This window comes from Protopterus annectens, chromosome 6.part0, assembly GCF_019279795.1.
Source record: "Protopterus annectens isolate FY-2018-M chromosome 6.part0, PAN1.0, whole genome shotgun sequence".
NCBI classification, from domain to species: Eukaryota; Metazoa; Chordata; order Ceratodontiformes; family Protopteridae; genus Protopterus; species Protopterus annectens.
The window spans coordinates 46,790,606-46,807,368 of record NC_056737.1 but is presented as its reverse complement, the minus strand read 5'-3'; the positions used below and the strand labels follow the sequence as shown (position 1 = coordinate 46,807,368).

Sequence of the window (16,763 nt, the reverse complement as noted above, 5' to 3'; positions counted from 1 at the left end):
GTATTTGTGACACTCCTGACTTCTGCTGGTTTGTTTGTTTATTTTTAGTTTGACAGTATCTGAAGTACAAGCAATTATTACAGTCAACCTTAATCTTGAACAAAAATCCTTCTTTTCCACCTAAAGTGGTCCCAGAGTTTTCTTAGAGATAGAGCACCCATCTCCCTGTTTTATTTCAATATCCAAAAATAAAGGAGGATATAATATAACTATAGATATCCACAGGCAACTCAGATACTACATTAAAGGGTCAAAAACCTTTGTGAACTCTGATTAACAGTTTATTTCCTTTGAAAGTTAGAGTTAAGGGGCAACTTGTTTCTAAATGTTGTCTCATGCATTTTCCTTTAGCAACACTAACCATGAGTAGACAATTCCAGGCAGGGTCAAACTCAGGGGCAGAGGCATTTTTGTCATGGCTGTGGTTACTTCTGTGGTCTTCTGGAAAAGGGTGGACCATAGAAACATTTTTAGAGCCAGCATCTTGGTCTTAAGTGCACAGCTTTACCAAGCACTACAAACTGGATTCTTGTTTTGTAGGTCCAGAGAAGGCCATGCTAGAACTGTCCTCCCTAGGGGTTCCAGGACTGTGATCCTTATTCTTTCTCCCTTTTTTTCTAAGTTCTGGTAGTTGTCCTTTATAGTTTAGGCTTTTGCAACAGTGATCTAATGATGAACATAGTACAGTTCTGTACATACAGGGTGTGGGATTGTATCCATTTACCCCTATCTGGCAAGGTTTTAGCCTCCCTCTTCTGAGACAAGAAAGCTCTGAGCTATTGGTGCTGTAGCCACTGAATTTATACTGACTGCCTCAAGCTGTGCAGTGGCTAGGATGCATGAAAGGAGCCCTAAAGCTTTTGAATCTGGCCAACTGGTCATATTCTTGGCAGGACATCTCTTGCAGCTTAGGCTATTTTAAATCAAGCAGACTGGACAGTTTGTACGAGTGAAACACTTTTTATTGAAGACTGCAGTTGGAAATGTTCATCTGGTAGCCAGCAAAGGAATAATTAAATGACAATTTCCAATGTCTTTCACATGAAGTGACAATTCAAGTGCACCTGGTAGTTTATACAAGTGTCAAACATGCATATAGAACTGTACATGTAATGGGAGAGCAATGCAATAAAGTCATCTGACAATTTATGAACTGTATAAAGTAAATGTCTAGTAGCCAGCAATGCAATAAAATCTGACTTGTTTCAATGTCTCTAGCATTAATTGTGCCAACTGAAACCTGTTTTCAAATTGGTCAACCAGACCTGACAGTTTGTACAAATGCAAAATTTTACTGTCAAAGATTGCATATAAAAATGTACTTGACAAGTAATGGAATAAATCATTTGACACTATTGATGTCTCTCGTCTTAAATATGTCTTCAAATTACTTGCGTTGACCTGATGGCTGAAAGTAGTACACTGCTGTTTAAAACTGAATTTAAAGGTCCCATATCCATCTGCAACCCATAATGGATAAACACTGCCAATACAATTCTGAAATCTGCTTAGTGTTAAGATGTATGCAAAGATCAACACATCACTGACTGTAGTAACACTGCTTTCCTTTTTGGCCTCTGGGTCAGCATACAGCTGCAGCACCACCACATCACAATATGTAGCTGTCTGAAGTATGTAGACTTGATTGCTGACCTGTGAAGACCTATGACCTGTGAAGAGCATGAAGCACATCAGGGTATATAGTAAAAATGTAGAGTTGCTGCTGCACTAGACCAAATGAGAACTTCTACACAAACATCAATGCACATTGCAAAAAAAGTTAATACTGTCTCATGACTGCAGATGAACACTACACAAGCAGCAGATCAACCAGGTTTAAGGATATTCAGCCTTCAATTGCAGTCAAACTACAAGATGTCTTACAGTATTACTTGGATTTTCATGCATTTAAACATGGGAAGAACTGGAGTGTTTTGTGGGAGTGACCCTTCTGTGGGTGTGGCTCAAATAGGGGTGTTCCTTGTGTTCAGTGTGGGTGGGGCTTAAGGGGCGCCAGAGCAGTGCTTTGCCTAGGGCACCGTTTCAGCTAAGGCCGGCCCTGGCCCACAAAAAAAGAGGCACTATCTTGACAGAACTAAATCTTTCCGACCTTCAGATCAATTGTTCATATCTTGTGAAGGTAAAAGGAAAGGGAAGCCTGTGTCAAAACAGACTATTTCCAAATGGTTTTCAAAGGCTATTAGCTTTTATTATACTCACCATTGCAAATCTATTTTAGGCAGGGTCAAGGCCCATGCTGTCAGGGCCTTGGATTCATCCATGACATTTTGGAAACGATTGGATCATAGAAGTATTTTAGAAGCTGCTACATGGTCCTCTGTACATACTTTTGCAAAGCAGTATACACTTAATTCCTTCTCTAGGTTCAGGTCAGGCTTTGCTAGGACCATTCTCAAGTTACTCCTAGACTCTTTTCCTTCCACCTCTCAAATGCAGTTAGCTACCCATATAGATAAGGCTACTGCAGCAGTGATCATTCAAACATCTACTGTTATGGTAAGTTGAACTCACACAGATGTCCTTTCTTGACCTATGATTTGTTGAATGTTGTTTGAGCAGTGCTGTTTATGTAAAAGGCAACTGTTAAAAAGAGAAAAAATAGCTTTCACTTGCAGATGATATTTCACTAAGTTCAGGTGTTGAAGTCTCACAATTAATGTGTAGTATTTTTCATTAATGTGTAATATTTTTCATTAATGTGTAATATTTTTCATTAATGTGTAATATTTTTCATTAATGTGTAGTATTTTTCATTAATGTGTAATATTTTTCATTAATGTGTAATATTTTTCATTAATGTGTAGTATTTTTCATTGTAGGAAGACTTCCTTTGCTTGATATTTTCCTTTTACTTTTCCATGGAAGGATATCTTAGAAAGTCTAGACTTCTGTTTACAAACCAGTTAGTAGGCATTAAGCTTGCATTTGACACTGGAACAAATTTAATGTTGATCACATTTCTAGCCCAGGCTGATTAGGGGGTTTGGGCAAAGGAGGGCTAGAAATCTGGTCAGCAGTAAATGTGTTCCAGTGTCAAATTCAAGCTTACTGTTCTGTCTGTTAAATTTAGCCCGTATCACATTTCAGACCTTTTAGGAAATCAGATTCATGTATCAGCTCTTGTCATATTCTCTTAGCTCACTTAAGCTACATTAAGAGATCAGATTACACCTCCTACCTAAATATACCAACTCCGAGATCGCACTGCAGTGGAGTAAAGGGCAAATCTCTGATGATGGCCAAGCAATTTTTTCCCCTAGGAAAAAAATTGCTTATGTGGCCATTCGGGGTTTTGGTATTTCAATTATTGTGTGTCGATGAAAGGGCATTCGATGAAAAGCCCCTTCGAAGATGTAATATAGATCTGTTTTTGTCTGCATGACTTTATTAGTCTTTACGGAAAATCCTTTTGAGACTGAGGATACAGCATACCACTTAACTTCTTTACCCAAGAATTCTAGACAAAGCAAAAATAGCAGAAAAAAAGCCCAAAATAAGGGGCAATGTTTAAATATTACTCTAATTCATGTGAAAAGTTAATAATACAGTAATATGTTTTTCATCAACGTGTGTTTTCTGAAAAAAATAAATACGTATGCCTAATATCTGGAATTCTTGACTGACTGTAATCCTCAGTAATTTAACAGAAAATTAAAACTTTTATGAGGAAAAGGTGTAAATCAAAATCGGGGACTGTTGAGAGGTACAGGACACAGTACTGTATATCAGTTTATATGCATTTGTTTTTGTGTTAACTTATTTAATTCCAGGAAAGATTTATTTAATCCAACTTAATTACCAATTAAGTCTGAAGAAAACATTTTTACACTATAAAGAAGCTGCATATATTAAAATCTGGTTTGTTTAAACTTTTCTTTTTCAGATTCCATTGAGTGTTTGAAGTGCTCCAAATATAGCTGGCCAACTGAAAGGCAGGACAAGTGTATCAAGAAAATAATTGAATTCCTTTCCTATGAAGAACCACTAGGCATAACATTAACTACTGTTTCCATATTCTCTGCAATGGTTACTACTGTCATCCTAACAATCTTTTTAAAGTACCATCACACACCTGTTGTCAAGGCCAACAACAGAGAGCTTAGTTATTTGCTTTTATTTAGTCTTAAGTTGTGCTTCCTCTCTTCATTAATTTTCATGGGCCGCCCCACACATGTGACATGTATGCTTCGCCAAGGTGCATTTGGCATCATTTTTACATTATCACTCTCTTGTGTTTTAGCAAAAAACATTGTGGTGGTCATTGCTTTTACTGCTAGCAAACCAAACAGTGATCTAAGGAAATACTCAAGCTCCAGACTACGAAAAATGTTACTTATCCTCTGCACAACTATTCAGGTAATAATATACATTTCTTATAAAACAGGAACAAACCACTCGCTGACAAACAGGATAAACGCCCAGTGCTCCAGAAAAATTTAAATAATATTAATGAAACCGAAAGGAGCAACTAGGCTGATGCAGAGTCACAAGTAGAAATGAAAGGCAAAATCCTCAGGTTAAAATCCAAATGAAAGGCAAAATCCTCAGGTTAAAATCCAACTTTAATTCCACTGCAGGTCAGATAAGCGCTTTCACTCATTCATTTGAGCTTCATCAGATCATGTAACAAAGACCTTCAAGTACATAGGCTACATTTATACAGTTAAAACATCTCCTATTGGCTGCTTCTTGTTACATATTCATGAGTTAATCTAAGCTTAAAAATATATGCACATATAAACATGCTGAGATGTATAAAATGACAAAGTAAATATAAAAAACATATAAAAACTCTCCATGAACACTCAAGATGCTCTAATAAATATGTATATATAGATATATATATATATATCAAAAGAAATCTATTTCAAGGGGTAAAAACATATATGTTCCATCATTTATTATAAAATCTACAAACATTCCTCCGTTTGTTTAACATAGGTTTAATGGAGGCTCTCTCATTGAGACCTAAACCCCTATCTGCTCTCAATCTAACTATCCACATACTCTCCTTACTCTCAGTATGGTTCCTGATGTCACCTCCTCGTATACTGGGTTTAATATTCTCAAGAGCTCTAAATAGGAAATAATGTTCAGGACCTGCTTGGGCTACGTGCTTGGCTAAGGCATTGTGAGGTGAAGCCTTCCTAATGTGGTAAAGATGTTCTCTTATCCTGTCTTTAAAACGACGATTGGTTTTGCCAACATAAAATGCATCACATATTTGGCACACTGCCAAATAAACTATATGAGTAGTATCACAGGTAGCTACAGCACGTATGCTAAAGTTAGTGTGCATGTCAGGATGTTCAAAAATGGACTGGGGTCAAGAGAATTACAATAATTACAGCGTCCACATGGTTTTGTGTGTTCAAGAGGCATTGACCATTCATCCCTTTTTGAATAGCATAGCATTTTCCTTAAATTTAATTTGTTCCTATATAAAAAAGAGGGTTTAGTCCCCACAAGTTTACCGATGGTGTCATCAGTACAGAGAATAGGCCAGTGTTTCATAATAATATTCTTGATTGCTGGACAATCAGTACTATATGGTAAAGAAACCCTTACATGAGTTGATCTATCATCTCTACCATTGTCTATTGTAATGGATCCACCAGTAATAACTGGTCCAAAATAAGGCTGCTCTGTTCAGTCTAAGTTTATTGACATCTAAGAGGTTGGACTCAATCTCTTGTGAGCTATAGCCCCGTTCTTCTAGCCTTATCTTGAGGTCACTCACTTCATTTAGGAAGCCTTCTTCTGTGGCATTTAGCCTAGAGGTTCTCATCCCCTGGCCTCTAATGATATTCTTAAAAATATGCTGTGGGTGCATACTATCACGCTGTAATAGAGTATTAAAATAGCAAGGTTTCCTATAGACACCTGTATTAATCAAACCACATGCTAACTTCTCTATATACAAGTCAAGAAATTCTATCTTCTCTCTAGAGTGATTCATACTGAAGGTTAAATAGCCAGTGAGGTTGTTCAATGTAGTATGAAACACAAACAAATTATCAACACTGCCTCTCCATAAAACAAAAACATCATCCACGAAACGTCTATAAAAAGTTACATGTTGTTTAAACATTTCTAAATTAAAGAGACTCTCAAATTCCCAAAATGCCAAAAACATGTTTGCATAGCTGTTGGCACAAGGTGTGCCCATGGCTACGCCACCTCGCTGTTGGTAAAACTTGTTGTCATAGGTGAAAAGATTGTTATTCAAAATGAGTTCAAGGAAATGAACAATGAGGTCTACTTTAACTGATGTATATTCGCTATGTAAGAGTAGATACTCAGTGATATAAATCAGGCCTATGTTATTTGGTAACGCAGTAAACAAGGACTTGATGTCAAACGTTACAAAAATCAAGTTATCAATGTCACAAATGCCACCTAAACAGTCATACAAATCTGTTAAAAACTGTTTGGAATCTTTCAGTACAACTTTGTTCTTATTTAATATAGGTCGCAAATGTTTCTCAACATAGACAGAAAGGTTTTCAGTGATCCAACCCTGACCAGACACTATGGGTCTCATTGGTGGGTCAATGGAGTCTTTGTGAATCTTAGGTAACCCATGTATTGTTGGTACAAGTGGATTCTTAACAAAGAGATAGTCAAACAATTCTTGATCCAAGATATCACCTTTCAACATATCTAATAACATATTGTTTACGTGACTAATAGTGGCTTGGACTATTTGTTCGTTAACTTGTAAATAGAAATCATCTTCCAAGAGTTTAATCATAGCATCATGATATTTGCTAGTGTCCATAACTACTATCCGACCACCTTTATCAGCTGGTTTGATGGTTATGGACTGTAATGACTGGAGTTTAAGTAAGCTAGTCTGCTCCCCTCTAGTCAAATTACCATTCTTCCTATATTTCTTTAGAGAAAAATATTCATACAAATCATCCTCAGTTAGTTTCAAATATGCCTCAACTAATGGATGATTAGGTGGGACAAAGTTGCTAAGCTTCTTAAACTTTGGTGGTCTAGTAACATTATTATCTGTCAATTCACTATCAGTTTTATCATGAAATAGCAGTTTAAGCATAAGATTTCGACAGAAAAGTCTCATGTCTACTACAGCGTCTGTAAAGTTACTGTGTGCACTTGGTATAAAGTTTAGGCCTTTACATAATAATTTCTCATCACATTCAGTCAACAAATATCCTGAGATGTTATGTATCATAGAATCTGCTGGTATCAAAATTTCAGCTGTATCTAATTTACTTTGTTCTTCCACATCTTCTTTATTGTCTGATGTGGTACATACTCTTCTGATAATTTGCGTTTCTGTCTCCCCCTGCTCATAGAGCGTCCCCTTGTTATATTCTTGTCCTTTTGGACTGGGAGGGGAAAAGGGAGCTCACTTACTACTCCTGTAGTGATGGTGGTATGTACTTTGTGAGGTAACTTGGATCTCACTATGCCGTCATCTACTGACAACCTCTTATTGATCGGTCCCTTCACAACATGTACTGCTGGATATAAGTTAGTTCTGTCTGCAATATTATTCACAGTAGTAGGCTGACTAACTTCTTTAGTATTTGTATTAATAGAGCTAGATCCACTCTCACTATGTAAAATAGTAATTACATCATCAGTATCATTGGAAGTAGTAGTGTTATTAATGTTAGCTATATTTTGTACCCTATTACTAGGCGATACATTGTTATGTACACAGTTAGTAATATCCACAGCTTCACAAGCATTATTAACAACATTAACATTTTCAGAACCAGTACTAGGTTCGGAACTCAGTTGTCTAACACTAGTATAGTCATTAGGTTTAATGGTAGCAATCTGGTCAGCAGTAAATGTGTTCCAGTGTCAAATTCAAGCTTACTGTTCTGTCTGTTAAATTTAGCCCGTATCACATTTCAGACCTTTTAGGAAATCAGATTCATGTATCAGCTCTTGTCATATTCTCTTAGCTCACTTAAGCTACATTAAGAGATCAGATTACACCTCCTACCTAAATATACCAACTCCGAGATCGCACTGCAGTGGAGTAAAGGGCAAATCTCTGATGATGGCCAAGCAATTTTTTCCCCTAGGAAAAAAATTGCTTATGTGGCCATTCAGGGTTTTGGTATTTCAATTATTGTGTGTCGATGAAAGGGCATTCAATGAAAAGCCCCTTCAAAGATGTAATATAGATCTGTTTTTGTCTGCATGACTATATTAGTCTTTACGGAAAATCCTTTTGAGACTGAGGATACAGCATACCTCTTAACTTCTTTACCCAAGAATTCTAGACAAAGCAAAAATAGCAGAAAAAAAGCCCAAAATAAGGGGCAATGTTTAAATATTACTCTAATTCATGTGAAAAGTTAATAATACAGTAATATGTTTTTCATCAACGTATGTTTTCTGAAAAAAATAAATACGTATGCCTAATATCTGGAATTCTTGACTGACTGTAATCCTCAGTAATTTAACAGAAAATTAAAACTTTTATGAGGAAAAGGTGTAAATCAAAATCGGGGACTGTTGAGAGGTACAGGACACAGTACTATATATCAGTTTATATGCATTTGTTTTTGTGTCAACTTCTGTAATTCCAGGAAAGATTTATTTAATCCAACTTAATTACCAATTAAGTCTGAAGAAAACATTTTTGCACTATAAAGAAGCTGCATATATTAAAATCCGGTTTGTTTAAACTTTTCTTTTTCAGATTCCATTGAGTGTTTGAAGTGCTCCAAATATAGCTGGCCAACTGAAAGGCAGGACAAGTGTATCAAGAAAATAATTGAATTCATTTCCTATGAAGAACCACTAGGCATAACATTAACTACTGTTTCCATATTCTCTGCAATGGTTACTACTGTCATCCTAACAATCTTTTTAAAGTACCATCACACACCTGTTGTCAAGGCCAACAACAGAGAGCTTAGCTATTTGCTTTTATTTAGTCTTAAGTTGTGCTTCCTCTCTTCATTAATTTTCATGGGCCGCCCCACACATGTGACATGTATGCTTCGCCAAGGTGCATTTGGCATCATTTTTACATTATCACGCTCTTGTGTTTTAGCAAAAACCATTGTGGTGGTCATTGCTTTTACTGCTAGCAAACCAAACAGTGATCTAAGGAAATACTCAAGCTCCAGACTACCAAAAATGTTACTTATCCTCTGCACAACTATTCAGGTAATAATATACATTTCTTGTTTAATTATTTCCCCTCCATTTCAGGATGAAAATACAACTTCTATAACAGGCAGAATCATTATAGAGTGTAACCAAGGTTCACCTGTGGCTTTTTGGTGCATGCTATCTTACATGGGTCTTTTAGCCATTGTAAGCCTTGCAGTTGCATTTCTGTCCAGAAAGCTCCCAGACAGCTTTAATGAGGCTAAATTTATCACATTCAGTATGATGGTATTTGTTAGTGTGTGGATGTCATTTATCCCAGCCTACATGAGCACACAAGGGAAGTATATGGTAGTTGTAGAAATATTTGCCATTGTATCCTCAGGAGTTGGGCTTCTGCTTTGTATATTTATTCCTAAATGCTACATCATTCTGCTGAGACCAGAAATGAATACTAGAGATTACCTAATGGGAAAAGGGACATTTAAGAATGAGAAAGATTAAATTAAATATTTCTCTACAACATGTGGAATATTGAAAAGAAACTGATTGCATTGTTCTTTGATAGATGCATGCTGTTGATGAAATCAGGTACAGAAGAACTGCTTTTGTTAAGTTTATAATCTACAAAGTAAAATCTGGAGGAAAACAGCATAGATAACAAATTCTGTGCCGTGGTTTAGACAAAAAGCTGATGTGAATTTGTGAGCTTAAACAAAAGTGTTTTGTGGTGTTCCCTGCAACTGTGTTGTGTGGTTTCCTTTCTGGAGTTGGTGTCTGCATCGGCATCCGTTAAGTTTAGAATCTTCTATAATTTTAATGCTGGTTTGAATTATTTTTCAGAACTTTTACAATCACATTAAATGTTTTGTTTTTTATTGCTGATGGTGGTGATAGAAGAACTGTCACAGGGCAATGAAGCTAAAGCTGAAACAAACTGATCTAATCCTGTATTACATGGTTGTTAATGAGGAAAGTTATCTATCTCTGAAGTACTAATCACACTTTATCATGACATCACTGCAAATCTCTTTTATGATTATTTTTGCAGCAGTAGTTTATGTGTAAGAAATTAAGACATGATATTTATGCACTGTTTACTAAGAAAAAATATATAAGATCTTACAAAAAGTTAACCAATTAAATGTTTTATAAATACAGAACCTTTTAAACTTAAGACATTTTCTCCCTTTTCCCTGCTTGCTGAAATATGAACCATTATTTTATAGGTCCGAGACCAAATCCCATATGGTTAATACATTATAGGTTAAGAAATAGAGATTAGTATTTTCACTGCCTTACAAGTGTGACCATGTCTGATCTCAATAGTTGTGTGAAATGTCCTTTTTTGGAGAAGGAAACTCTCACGCAAGTTGCTATAATCTTTATTTATTTTAGCTTTGAGGTTTAGGAGTGGGTCTACTTTTAAATCTAAAAATACTGAAAGGCCAACTTCCACTGTCTCGAGACTTAAATACCGAACACCCACTATACCGAAATATTAAAAAAATGAATGTCACTATACCGAAAATTCATAATACTGAATTTTCAGTATATGACATTCAGTTTCTTAATATAACCTCCACCACAAAAGCACAAACACCACCTCCCCCATAAACCTTAACTAAAACACTAAACACACAAACCTACAAAGCCTAAGCATAAGCAGGGTGGGCAAGCCTCCCTGTACCCCCCCCACACCCCCTCTACTTATACATACCAACTCCGAGGTCACACTACCACAAAATACACAAAAAAACTACCCCTACGTACCCTACACTTACTTCACACACCATCACACATACATGTGAAAAACACACATACTGCACATTCAAAAAACACCATCTTCAACAGTAGCACACATATACACACTCACCCATCTAACCCATCCAACACCCAAAACTTCCCATAACACTAAAACACAAAAAACCCTACCCAATACCCTTAAACACTTCCAACTTACCTGAATCTCCACACACAGCCACATGTCATCCACCATACCCAACTCACAAACCAGAATGCACCACAAACACAAACCACAACACACCAACCCAACAGCTAATTCAATAATACAAAATTAGGTAAAGTACAGCTTCGATTAACTACACTTCTGAAATTTTGGTCTCAAGATACTGAAAGTCAATCTTTCAGTATTTCAAAAAGGGATCCAGTAGGAGTATATACCTTGTTTGTAGTATAAAAATAAATTAATTTTAGTCAAATATTAGGGAGAATACTAGCATGCTTTCTTCCACTGTATAGGCTTTTCCATAGTACTTGACTACATCAAGAAAGCAAAAGTTGCATTATATCAAATTCAAAGTAAGGTTACAATAACTATGGCCTTAAACTGACTGATACTTTGCTTGCCATTACCCTGATGTATAGAAGTTGAATTTTTGAGAAGGTTGTTACTGAAATAACAAAATGGGGAGACAATGAATTCACTTGTGCATGCATTGGTATATTCTACTTTATTGGGGGATTGACTGAAGGGTTTGTACTACTTAAAGGTCAAGATTCATAGAAGATTTGTCTAATACACAAAGTCACACAGGGAAACTTGTGTACAAGATCACTTTATTCTGACTCATAGAATCTGCCTGGTAGTGCAACCCTGTACCAATGGGCAGCACGAGTTTCAGCACAGAGTTTAAATCTTATCTTTTGGAATGGAGCTTAGGCTTACAAGACCTAGAAGAAGCCCATTATGCTACTAATGTAGAATATTTCTGCATTACAGAAATCCTAGACTCTATGCCATGAAATGAATGTAGAAAATGCATTAAGTATGCATCGCTAGGTAGCAGTGTGCACCTATGCATTTCAGTGATGGGGGAATCAACACAGGGAAGAAGAACTTTATACTACACACATTGCCAATCCAGGTAAGTTGTATGTGTGTATGGAAGTGAGGGCTATTGTCCATGTGTGTAGGTCAACTGGGACATTACGTGAGTGGGTGCATGAACACTTATTGTTAATAGGTGTGTGTGCATGTGTGTGTGTGTGTGTGTGTGTGTGTGTGTGTGTGTGTGTGTGTGTGTGTGTGTGTGTGTGTGTGTGCGTGCGCGTGTATGACCATTGACTGACATGCTGTGGCTGGCATGAATAGGAAGGTAGCAATTGCAGAGTGTGTAGGTACTGGATGTGTGTATGTATTTAAATTTATGTGAGTAAATATGTCTGTGTGTCTCTGCATAAATGTGAGGGTGTCTGTGTATGGTGTATGCCTTTATGTATGCATGTGGTCTCTGCTATTAAACAAGAGAGGATTGGAAAAACAAAAATATAATCTGTAGCATATTTTTTCATCTTTTTAGCCTTCCTTATGCAAGTAAGTGTGTGTTTGAATATATATGCTCACACACACACACACACACACACACATATATATATATATATATATATATATATATATATTTATATGTTCATGTCATTACAAGGCTAGCTGCCTTTGTGGGCCATTTCAAGCCTAGCCAGTTTTCTTTTCAAAGGTGAATATCAAACCATGTACCCTGTGTTTTTGAGATAAATACCTTAACCATTATACCAATTCTTAACCTTCAGAAAAGGTCTCACAATGCCTACAATCAACACGGGCAGATGGTGACCATCCAAAGAACAGCATACTCAGGAGTGCAGCACCCTCTTTAAAGTACACTGCAGTATCAACAATCAATCTACATGGTGTGGGAGTAGAACCCACAACTTTAAAGGCAAGTATGTGCGACCTGTTGTGCCCCTACCAGTGTTATATATACCATATACCTGTGTACATGTCCCTGTACATGTATATGGTGGGGAGTGTCTGCCTGTCTATCACTGCATTTATGGGGAAATCTGTGCCTGTTTGTGGTCTGCTAGAGCAAGTTGATATATCAGTCAAGTGTGCAGTGCAAAGTTGTACACATTCTTATTTAATGAAATGTTGCACTTGTGGAAATACGCATGAGTACGAGTCACTGAACAGTGGTACAGTGCAACTCAGCACATCAGCACAGTGCAAGCTTGCTATGAATCCTAGTGAAAAGTGTTGCTTTTAGGAAAGTTTGTCTACATATGCATGTTTATGTCTCACTATTTATGGGTGTTAGTCAGAATAAGTAAATCAGTAGCACCCTTTAAAAATGTATTTTCCATCTCACTTTCATGATGTAGTTAAAAGCTTGATAAAATGAAAAGGGAATGCATTTTGTATCAACTGCAACTTTTCCCCTCACAGTGTTCTTTTGATGACCGATGAATGGTTATGTAACTTCCAAGTAAAATGCTGTATGTCATTCATACCAAGAAAAATTTACATCCTTTTTGTGTAATTGTTTTTTTTTTTCTCATAAGGCTTGTGTACGTTAATTTGTGTCGCACACTTTTGAAATGATTGCCAAAACAAGCCGTTCAGTAACATCTTTTAAAAGTTAATTACAGAAAAAAACAACACATTCCAGCCTCAAACCACTGTCAGTCAAAACCAGTAATTTCAAAAAATGTTTCTTAACTGCTTCAATCAAGCAATGGACAGAACAAACATTCACATATTTGCATCATATTTCTTGGTCTCTGCATTTTTACTATCAATGGGCAAATGAAAATTTATTATTGTGATACTGAAAAACAAGGGGAAATAAATCGGGTGGAACTGCTCACGTTCCTTTGTTCTTTTCTCAGATGTATAGTTATGTAGCTTTTATACAACATCTGTAAGAATGATAATGCAGAAACATATAAAACATTGTTATGGCTGTCACTGTTGTAAAGATTTTATTTTTTGATACTCCAGTTATTTAATGCAATCTGTCATGCAGGTTACAGTTAATACAGTAAAAGGATTCTTAGAGCAGTGAGCATTTAATTGTTTTATATACCTGAGGTTCTCTTTTAAATTATTTTCTTTTATCATCTACCCTGAGCTGTGTATGCTCAGCCTCATTGATATAATGTATCATTTGACAAAGACATGTGTGTCCTGAATACTAGAGACAGTGTGACAGTTGCTGAATGCTTTCACAGATTTCTATATGATACAATGTGTTGCCTAAACTAACTGGAACTAAGATTCGCTGCTTTTTACATGGCACTTCCATCAGTGAGAAAGGTTTGTTGGCAATCAATCTCATCCCTGGTTAGGTATATACAGGTTGCCGAGTGTACACTAGAAATGGTAAGCACTGCTGGATCTTTGGTGAATTTAGTCTGTTACTCAGGCATGCATTTAAAGGACCTGAGAAGTACTTCCCTGGACTTTACGAGGAGACAGACATGATGGAGCTCTCAGACTATGCATCTGAGTCCACTATGAGAATAGCACAGAGCAGCATTTTACCTTCTCCAAGGATAGCAAGGCTTAAAATGGCCCACATGGGCAGTTAGCCTAGTACTAATCTATGAACCTATGAACATTTATCTGTGCCTCAGACAACATATGAGCAGAACATGACTGCCTTTAATAATTGACCTAGTTTTTGGTGTTACTCTAAGGAGATACATTTTTTTTTGGGAATTGAAGGCTATAGATAAACAGACCAACCTGATTTGGTCAAGCATGGTCTGCACCTATCCCATGTAGGATTTGAATATTGGCTAAAACATTGTCAAACCCCACTGTGCCTTTTAGGCAATGCCAACATGACAATCCTTCCAAAATAACAAAACCAGTCCAAGAAAATGTAAATGTGTTACTACTCGATGGCAAGATTCTAATCATGAAACAGCACTCCCAGAGAATATTGACATCTTACTGAGACATTGTTAACCTGTGGAGAGCACCCCAACAATGAAGGGATATAATGCCTTACAGACATTCAGAACAGCTACCACACTGATAGGGACAAAAGGTGGAGGCATCTGGATTTACATCAAAAACAAGCATACCTCAAAACTGGCCAAACAATATGACATGCTTGAGCTTCAGCATATTCAAACTACCATAAGCAAAGTTCCACGCCATATCCTTGCAAGATATAGGTCTCCCTCTGTGACTGACGGAGCCCATAGTACATACTTAAATGCACTTTCCCCATTTAACCTCAATGCCATATTTATGGGAGACTTTAACTCTCTCACTCTAAGCTGGGAATCATATATGACCCCAAACATGCAAGTCCAAGGAAACCTGGACACTCAGGGCATTAACCATCTGAATCTGGTCCTTGCAAACATAACAGAATGTTGCATCCCCCCCAAAATGTAATGTCTTCACAGGTAAAGGCACACCACAAAATTGCCTCCTTTGAAATAAGAATAAAACCTGGGACCCCAGCAAATCTTAGAACTTTTAGGAACTATTCTAAGGTAAATTTCCTACTATTAAATGACAACCAGGCACAATTTTAAGTCACCCCATTCCCCGAGAACACTGCTGTCTATGCAGATTTATTCACAGAAACCCAGTACAATTGTATTAATAGCAGAACAGACACAGCTGTACCTACCAGAAACAAGCATAGGACAAAGTCAGAAAACAAGCTGCACTGGTGGAATCCCAACATCAGTAGGTTTATAACTAAAGGAAGAAAATCATAGCAAAAATTAGGAAGTGCAATTTCCAACAAGAAAAAACTCACAATCTAATCTAGCAACTCAGAGGGCTAATTAAATCTAGGAAACCAAACTGAGGTAAAAATATCCTCCCAGGCAAAGGGCTATCATAAGGCTTTCTTCAGCTATGTCTGCAACCTCATAGGCAGTACACAACAATGTGCCAAACTAATTGAAAATGGAGTCGCCTACACTGATACAGAAGATATAGAAAATCTACTGGCAGACAAATCCTCCCCTTCCCCACCCAGATATCCATCAGGAAATATCACTGAACATATCTCTCACAGCTATCACTAGGGAACAGGTCCTCAATGCACTCTCCAAGGCCAAGAACACCACACCAGTGGGCCCCAATAATGTCCCAGGTTGTGAAGTGGTCGGGGTGAAATGAAATTCAGTGAAATGAAATTCAATGAAGCAAAACAGACCCCATACATACACACACACACACACACACACACACACACACACACATATATATATATATATATATATATATATATATGCATACATATATATATATACACACACACACACACACACACATATATATATATATATATATATATATATATATATATATATATACATATATACACACACATATATATATATTTATATATCATATATATATCATTCAAAGCACAACAATTTATATGATTTATTTGATGCATGAGTTATTGCTAAATGTATGTTGTGAGTTGTATACAACACATACATAGTTTGTCATGCTACATTGCCTTTCTCCCAATTGTATGTTATGCAAATGACATGTTGTTTGAATCCAGCAATGAATAACTAGTAGGAGTGTATGCAGCTAGAGTGGCAGGTACAACTGGCTTACCCAACAGATTTGGAGAATCCAGTTCCACACAGAGGAAGCAGTTACTTGGGGAATGGGCTCTCCCAGCAATATTTTAGGCCAAACATCTGTTTTGCAACATAATGATGTCATCCCTTCAAATGTGTGCTGTCTCAGACTTGTAGAAAGACTTCTTATGTGATATGAGTAGTTACTATATGGTTTTCTGTATTGTAGGTATAGTCTGGTGTTTGAATCCAGCAATGACGAACTTGTAAGAATGTCTGTG

The 16,763-nt window shown here is 36.8% G+C and overlaps 1 protein-coding gene across 1 annotated transcript in view; it reads left to right on the top strand.

The window, feature by feature from the left end:
* Window positions 1-9,636, top strand: part of LOC122803763 (extracellular calcium-sensing receptor-like) — a 1,059,758-nt gene extending 1,050,122 nt beyond the window's left edge. Inside the window, exon 6 of the mRNA XM_044073454.1 lies at window positions 8,717-9,636. Within this exon, the coding sequence (XP_043929389.1) occupies window positions 8,717-9,636 (920 nt within the window). The remainder of the gene's footprint in view (window positions 1-8,716) is intronic.
* The last annotated feature ends 7,127 nt before the right edge of the window (window positions 9,637-16,763 follow it).